The following is an 8628-nucleotide window of genomic DNA, read 5'->3' as shown; positions in this document are numbered from 1 at the left end:
TCCAAAATACATTTTGATCAAGAAAAATTGGCAACTCTCGGATGCTCATACAGGCGTTCTTCCTTAGCACCGGAGCTGTTTGTCATCTCTTGATTTTTCACATCCCAACAGTATTTTTTACGCAAGTGGTATCTCGGTTCGATATGTCGTGAAATTGAGAAAAAACTAGGATAAAGTATGCTCAGATGATGGGGATAGTTGTCTCGTTCGATAGGAAAAAGTCGTTCTTAAGCGCAACGTGAAGTCGGGGCGTCCGAGCGTCTCATTTCGCCTTCAGTTTTGATGATACTTCAAGCACATCCATAAAGCACGAATAGTGGTATGAAAGAGCCGTGTGAGTCCGAGAGCCTTATTCTGTTATCTTCCCTTGATTTTTCACACCCCAACTGTAATTTTTACGCAACGACGTATCTCGGTTCGATGTGTCGTTAAAATGAAAAAAACTAGCATAAGTTTAACGAGATGTCTAGAATGGACGTTTCATTTTGATTGAGAAAGATCGTCCCTAGAGCCGACGCGACGTCTGTGCAAGCTGAAGAAATGATTCATTTCAAACGTTTTTTGCATGTGGGCGTAATCAGGGTGTCTACTAGAACAGGCTGGCCAAAAATCAGTACTTTTACAGTACTTTTTCAGTACATTCCCAAGAAATTCAGTACCTCCTAACAGAGAAATTCAGTACTTTTTCAATACCTCCAACTAACGAAATTCGAAAAATTTGAATTTCCCACTCAAATTGCGACAAAAATGGAAAAAATTCCGGACTTTCTTGCAAAATTTCCGCACTTTTTTAGTACTTCCCGACCGCCCAGGAAAAATCAGTACTTTTTCCGGACTCTCCGGAAATTCCGGACTTGTAGACACCCTGGTAATGCACATGAGTTGTAACGTTATTTTTACGAGCAAAACAAAAATTCGCTTCTGCTCTCTAATCCCCAGTTGGAATTTCGAGAGTTAGTCAGGTTCGCGCGAGACAATGGGGCAGCGACCACGTAGATGCAGAGTCCCGCTCTCGAGGGTTGCAGCGTTGCCATTCACGGGATTACCCGTCCCATTTTCCAAACCTCGCATAGCAATACTGCCGTGCTAAGGAAAAACGCCGTATGAACATTCGAGAGTTGCCAAATTTCCCTTGATAAAACATGTATTTTGGACGACACTCATGCACATTTTCCTTTGAAATTTTACAGATGTTTTAGACTAAAGTGCGTACAAAATTGTCTGAAAATTTTGGAAAAAAAAATTCACAATTTTCCCAGTAAATTCAGTTTTTATCGAAGGAAACTTGGCAACGTCTGAAGGCTCATACGGCGTTTTTCCTTAGCACGGCAGAATACCCGGAATGCCTCGCAACCTCTCGTGACGCAGCGGGGGTCTCCGCGACCCGACGCGACGCGGACCGCGCCATGGCGTCGGCGCGCTTCCTTCCCCTCCGAGACCGGCCAAGAGGGGAACCCCATCGCAGGTAGTCGCACACGTCACACACAAAGGCTCTCGACATTGCTCCCCGTCGTGCAACGCCCAACGACGAGGGTCCAACACCCAACAGATCAGTTCCCCGCGTCCCTTGTAACGATCCGCTTGTGCCTGGCCCTGCGTCCTGAACTCCTGAGCTTTAGAGATTGCACCCGGTGTTTCCACCATGAGCGAGTCTAGCATCGACCCCGAAGAGATCATAGCTTTGGTGAAGGAGCGACCCCCTCTGTACGATACGAACCTGAAGGAGTACTACTGTCAAGACATCATTAACCAGATGTGGTCCGAAATAGCGATGGCTTTGAATTGTCCCGGTATGTGAATAATTTTTTAATACGTCAAAAGACGCGTCTCGTCGTGCCTTCAAACGACTATATTCACTACCCTGAAACGACCCTTCTCCGGAATCTCAGTCCAAAGGGGATGATTTTCAACTCGTCCGATCTTAGTCGGGATACGTCAAAACCGTCTTTCGTGCCTCAAACAGCTATTGCGCCACCTCTAAAACCACCCCTATCCGGAAATCTCAAGTCCAAAGGGGGACGATTTTCGACTGTCAGGCTCATTAGGCGCAATTGTTTTTATAGAACGATTAGTCGAAATCTACCTTCGTTCCACTGTGGCTGAAAGCGTTTTTTAGTATCATCTCCGGATCCTATACGCCCCTTGAAAACCCTGGAGTCCCTTTATCGGGAGAGTTGAGACAACGCGGCTCATGGATGTCACAAACGGAGTAAAGATTGCACAAATTGAACGTTTTTCGTTCTTTGATCAGCTCGTTCGAATTCCTATCTCTGTTCCCTCTCATTCCGTTCGTTCCTTACCGTGCCCCTAATTCACCGGTCCGTTCCAGTTTATAATCTTTGCAATTGGTGAAAATGTAATCTTTATTCCCGTCGGTGACACTGTGAAGACCTATAATACGGTAACCAATCAGAAATGAATTCGCATTGTCTTTACACCCAGTAAAAACGGACTCGAAAACCCCGAGGGATGAATGCGGGGTCGAATTAACTCCTCGAGGAGTGCACTCTGCTCTTACAGAGCGGATTTTACTTATTATTTCATCCATGGACGGCTCTAGACAATTCAAACGAGGGGGGCAAAAGGGGGATCCGGGGGGGGGGGGGTTTCCCCCTCCAAAATGTTTCCAACATTTTAAAGCATCTAATATGCAGTTTGAGTTAATTTCGTTATGTATGATTACGTTATAATTTACTATATTATGTGTATTTATGTATGAATATTCGTCACAGGGAGGGGGGGGGAGGGGGGCAGCGCCGAATGGCAAGCTCCGCGGCCGGAACCTTAGCAAGCGCTTCGTGCTCTAGGCGCCGGCAGCCTCGGTATCAAAGATTTCTTCACAACTAAGTATGCGAGAGATGAAAACGTTGAAAAAAAGCACGAATGACGAGAGACAACTATTACGCGATAGTCATGAGATATTATTCAATAATTTTTGTACTCTTGAATTTGATGATTGATATTTATAATTTTATGTTTGATCATCCTAAAAATCAATGTAAAAGAGTGTTCAGTAACAAATGCTTTAATACGAATTATATAAACATGGAATATTTTCCCATTTAAATAGTTTACATACTCGAAGCGCAAGATGCTCGGCAAGATGGACACAGAAACAAAAGATAAAATAGTTTGCAGCCCTCAATAGGCACCTGGCACCCCCGCCTGCCCCCTCACCACGCCTCTCCATGCGTGCACTCACCTACGGACGGCCTTTCCGTAACCCCCCGCGCGAGAGATTCATTAGTATTTTGAGATGTTGCCGCTTGTCGCAAGAAATGTCGAAGACGCTTATTATTTGTCCTTCCTGCGCAGTCTGACAACCCTGCCACAGTTTTTTTTTAAATTTGGAAAAAAGGCAATAACTTCCTTCTGAGTGAGAATTACAAAAATCGGGCTGCGAGGTGGAGCATCTGTATTGAGTGTTCAATAGAATCAGTCATTTACAAAAAGTCGTAAGCGCTAAAATATCGAAAATTAAGATTATAGTGGTTCGATATGCTTAAAGTGACAAGAAGAAAAACGGAGTTTAAAGACCTTGAACATCGGAAATGTCTAGTCTCCTCAAAAAGATTCAAGCGCAAAAAACACTATACCCTACGACGAGGTGTTTCAGACCGTCCGTGCCAGACTTTTTTTCGGTTATTTTCGGTGGGATGAAATCGAAAACTGCGAAAACAAATAGGAAATTGACCCCGAGCAATCCAAAATTCAATGCCTCCTATATTGCCTCCCCTCCCTTCCCTCCTTGGAAAGTAAAAGGGAGGTCATTACTTAACACCTGGGTTCCCTCAAAAATTTTTGTAATTTTCCCCAAAATTTTGGAAAGTGTGGAAAATTTTATCCCTAATCAAAACCAAAAAATCCGAAGTACCCACTCCTGTTCGAAATATTGACCCCTAAAGATGGTAAAAAGTTAGATGATTTTGGATTTTTTGGTATCGGTTTTAAGTAAAATTTTCCGTACTTTCTAAGTATGATGGAATAATATAACAATTTTAAAGTCAACTCCAATTTTTAAAGTAACGAGTTCCCTTCTACTCCCACAGGATGCCAACGAGGTCTTTGCGGCTATAAAAGGATTGCTTGGGGTCGATTCCTTACTCAACCCTGTAGTTTTCAACTTCATCCAACCTAATATAATGTAGTCTCCAACTTCATCCGTCCTAATCAAACCAAGAAAAAAACCTGGAACGGTCAATCTAAAACACCCTGTACAAGATAAAGGCTTAAATAAATAACATTGACCAAGAATAGGGTACTCAATTATCAAAATAATTACTCACTGGGTAGTGCCAGTTCCTTACTCTACCTAGGTATAATATATAGACATGAAAGAAGCGACACAATGTCAAAATCAAATGTCACAATGCCTGAACAGTCCGCCTGCCTGAGGGAGTCCTATGTGCTGCCGCGCACATGTATTCTGGTAAGTTGTACGAGTGAAGATAAACTTTTCGCTGCAATGTGGTGAACAGGGAGGGAAAAAATAGGGTTGATTAAAAGTAGGTCTTAGACTTAATAATTTTGACGTATAGTGTAAATGTTCATGGTAGCCTTCATGCGTTTGGTCTTTTCTGCTTATCGTCAGATCAACTCTTCCGTCTTCCTCCTCTAGGAATACTTGAGTGCTTAAGCTATAAGGCTGCCATGGAAAATTCCATGCTGTAATCAATCCTTGAGGGATATGTATGAATTTGTGACGCTTATGGCATGAAATCAACCATTTTCAAGGCATGATTATCATGGGAAAATGAAACCTTGGACGGACCGAAAGTCGCACTACTTCATAGATTAGACTGGGCTCTTTACTAAGACTTTCCAAAGTCTCATTCTCACCTCTCGGCAAGAAGTATTCAACCTCTCATCTGTGAAACCCCTTTTAAGGTGACTCAGAGTATAAATTAGTTGGTTAGATGCTGTCATAGAGAGACAGTAAAAGTAGGTAGACCACAACATGGCAAGTGAATCCCTGGTTAAGATTAAGCAATACATTGAAGAACAAACCCACCCACAGGGTTTGAGACTTCCTATAATTTGAAAGTCTCGATAATTTCGCAAAATATCAAACTTCGAGGAGGAAAAATAAACTGTTAGTGATTACTTACAGGTATTTAGAGAACACATTGGTACCTTGAGGTATCGACTAAAGTGCAGCTGAATATTCTTTGGAGGAACGTAGTTAAGACAGGAGGCACTTCGCACTTATACAAATAATTAAGAACCTCAATTAACTTTTAATATTCTTCACAGAACTTATTCACAACACTCAAGAGAAGATGAAGAACCACGTCTATTTACAACTTGTTATCAAAAATATGTAACGCGAATGTAAACAAGTCGATCCACTCCCATTGGTTCCCGCCAATTTAGTGCCGCGTTCTGCCAAATATTCAAATTGACGCGCCAATTTTCAAATAAGCGGGGGTTACACTTCTTGAGCGCAAACTGAGAATTGTTATCGTACATCTTTTTTTCCGCTGTTTTAGGTCGAACGAAGCCAGAGACCGCGTAGTTGCATAGGAAGTCGACCCCAAGGATTCCGAATTTCATGGTTCCGAACACTCCCCCCCCCCCCCCCCCTACCCCTCCGCCTCCCCCAACCTCCAGCTACCAAGGATTATATATATATATAAAGTCGCTTTATAACGCACTCTGGCGTTCTACGACACCCAAGCGCCACATATGCCTGTCTTCCCAGAGGTTATCGGGCAACTGACACCGCAACATCTCTTTGTCAACGCCCTGCCGCCAACCCTTTACGGGACGTCCCCGTCGCCTCTTCCCAGGTGGTACCCAATCCAAAACTTGTTTGGGCAACCTCTCCTCCGACATTCTTTGCACCACCCTCCGCCTCCCCCCAACCTCCAGCTACCCTTAAGGATTAAATTGACTAATAAATTTCAGATTGATAGCAACCAAATTGAAGAGTACAGTAATTTAAAATTCTAATTGACCCCCCAGAGCTTAAATTGACCCATTTGACGCTCAAAAGTCGCCCCTCAAGAAGGGGTACGGTGCCCCTTCCAAAAATTGCTCTTTGGTTGCAAAATCCATGTAGACCCTCCGAGGAAAAGTGGCATTCTCGGTAAAAAAAAATCCGAATTTTATGGTCTACAAGCTTTCTTGACCCTGTTGGGAGGATTAGAGGGGTCGCACCTATAATTCGGGTTTTTCGTGAAGAGGGGGGGGGGGGGTTCAGAGTATGGGGTTTCGGATTTAGACTCGGTCTTATTCTTACTTTGGTACGACGCCAGGAAGATTCTTATATTTTTCATATTGATGATGAAATTTTAAAATCTGGACGGAAAACCCAGATTTACACTCCTCTCCCCCTCCCTCCTGTCCCACCGTTTATCGGATCGGCGGCTGAGGGGCTTCAAGACCATGAAATTCGGATTCCTTTCTCCGTAAGAATCGAAGTCAATTTTGAGAGAGAAAGTGGAGGAGGTACTGCCCCCTCTTTAGAGAGTCATTTTCGGGCCTGAAAATTTCCAATTTTAAGTGAGAAATGATCTCACACGATCATTTACTGGCCTCCGAGATTTAGAACAGGTCGATTGAAACAGTTTTCACTGATTTTGACCCTCGAATTTTCTTATCTGGCGCCTTAGTCTTTTTGAGAATGACCGATTCAATTGTGGATCTCATTCGATACATAAAATAGGTGAGATTTTATCGATATCGATTGGTTCATCATGTAAGCATTGCCTTTAAAGTAAATTGAGGAATCTGAGGAGAACTGGTTTTTTGTGATAAATTTTTGATACTTACGAATACAAAATGGCTATGAATAGTGAAATTGTCCGGAATTTTCTCACTTTTAGCTTTTTCCACTTAAATCCTATAATTTTGGTTTGAGGTTATGTTCTATTGTTTTGAACCAAACGATACATCGAACCACTATCGAATACGATCTATTATTGCTCCCGAGGTATTTCAATGGTCACGATCACGATGCTCCCGGAAAGCCCGCGAAATTATCCTCCTGAATTCTCTGGACCTTTTCAGTAGTATGCTTTTTCAGTCAACCTCTCTCCCCCCCTCCCCAGAAAAAAAATAATAGATCATATTCGATACATCAAGCAGGTGAGATTGTATATCGATATCGATCGGTTCAACATGTAAACATAGCCTCAAGAGTCAAGTTAGAGATCTGAGGTAACGGGTCTTTTGTGATCGATTTTTTTTTCATTCGAGTACCGAAAGGCAACGGAAAAGTGAAATTGTTGGGAATTTCATCATTTTCAGCTTTTCTGACAAATATTGTTGAATTTTTGTTTGAAGTTATGTGCTATTGTTATGAACCAAACGATACATCGAACCACTATCGAATACGATCTATCTCATTCATGCTACTGATATGCTGCTAAAAATGAAATTTTGGGAGTTTCATCACTTTCAATTACTTGACAAATATCGTCAAATTTTTGTTTGAAGTTATATGCTATTGTTTTGAGCCAAACGATACATCGAACCACCATCGAATACGATCTATCTCATTCATACTACTGATATGCTAACAGCACTTTTGATTTTGTCGCGCGAAAACCTCTAATTGTTAATTTTTCCAATTTTTTTTCAGTTAACAGATGCAAAGCAAAATGGCGCTGTCTAAGGACACTGTACGTCCGATCCGTTCGAAACACAAACGGAGGCAAGAAACATAAGAAATGGTACCTAGCCGACGCTATGACATTTGTGCTGCCGTACATTCTCGGCGGACCCCAACGAGAAGAAAGTTCCCTCCACATCTCTATTCCGGGGATCTCCGATGATAGCAGAATCGATGAAACCGCCCCAGATTTTATGGAAAATGAAGGTTCGATCGAATGGGTCGTGGATGAAAATGATGAAACAAACCCGCTAGACACTGCATCCAACAGTTTCCCAACAAATTCAAATGACGCCAAGAGAAGAAAGCTATCACCCTCCACCTCGGAGGCCGTTAATACGCATTTCGATGAGTATCTCAGGAACGCAACTGCGCACAGTCGAAATCAACAGCCTGAAACTGCGTACAGTCGAAATCAACAGCCTGAAACTGCGTACAGTCGAAATCAACAGCCTGAAACGGAGGACCTAATCATTACTTTCTTCAAGAGCCTCATGCCTGATATAATTAAGTTAGATTCTAGGAGACAACGACATTTTAAAGCTCAAGTTATTGGAGTACTAAATTCGATGCTTGATAGCCAAGAAGATGCAGAAATGGCTAGTTGAGAGACCTAGGTAAGAGTTCCTATTTTGCTCGACCAATTTGTGATGTTGATTCTCAATGGCATAGTGATACATATTTGTAACTACACATTTTTTGTTTTTGTTTTTTTTTCAAATATTGAACTATTTTTGTGTGGTAAGATGTTGCAAATTTTTGCAGTGTTTTTTTATGTTGAAAAATCATTATCCAAATTTTGAAATTTTGAGGAAAGATTTAAGACTCATGTTTTTACGAAAGCTACAGCTTAGATTTGTATTCCCCAGAATCCAAAACTCAAAATTAATTCATGCCATAGAGGGTTACATATCGTTACTTGTGATAATTCTCTTATTGATATTGTACCATATTGTTGTATGTGATCTCAAAAATAAAAATTATTGTACTGAAACTAACAATCTCATATTCAC

At 41.9% G+C, this 8628-nt stretch overlaps 1 protein-coding gene across 1 annotated transcript; it reads left to right on the top strand.

Moving 5' to 3' along the window:
• Positions 1–1338: 1338 nt before the first annotated feature.
• Positions 1339–8569, top strand: LOC109041584 (uncharacterized). Its single transcript, XM_019057974.2, has 2 exons — positions 1339–1790; positions 7586–8569. The coding sequence occupies exons 1-2, from the start codon at positions 1643–1645 to the stop codon at positions 8221–8223; spliced, it is 786 nt and encodes a 261-aa protein (XP_018913519.2). The 5' UTR covers positions 1339–1642; the 3' UTR covers positions 8224–8569.
• Positions 8570–8628: the final 59 nt, after the last annotated feature.

This window comes from Bemisia tabaci, chromosome 7, assembly GCF_918797505.1.
Source record: "Bemisia tabaci chromosome 7, PGI_BMITA_v3".
In the NCBI taxonomy this organism is placed as follows: Eukaryota; Metazoa; Arthropoda; class Insecta; order Hemiptera; family Aleyrodidae; genus Bemisia; species Bemisia tabaci.
The sequence above is the reverse complement of the archived record's forward strand: the minus strand, read 5'-3'. Positions and strand labels throughout refer to the sequence as shown.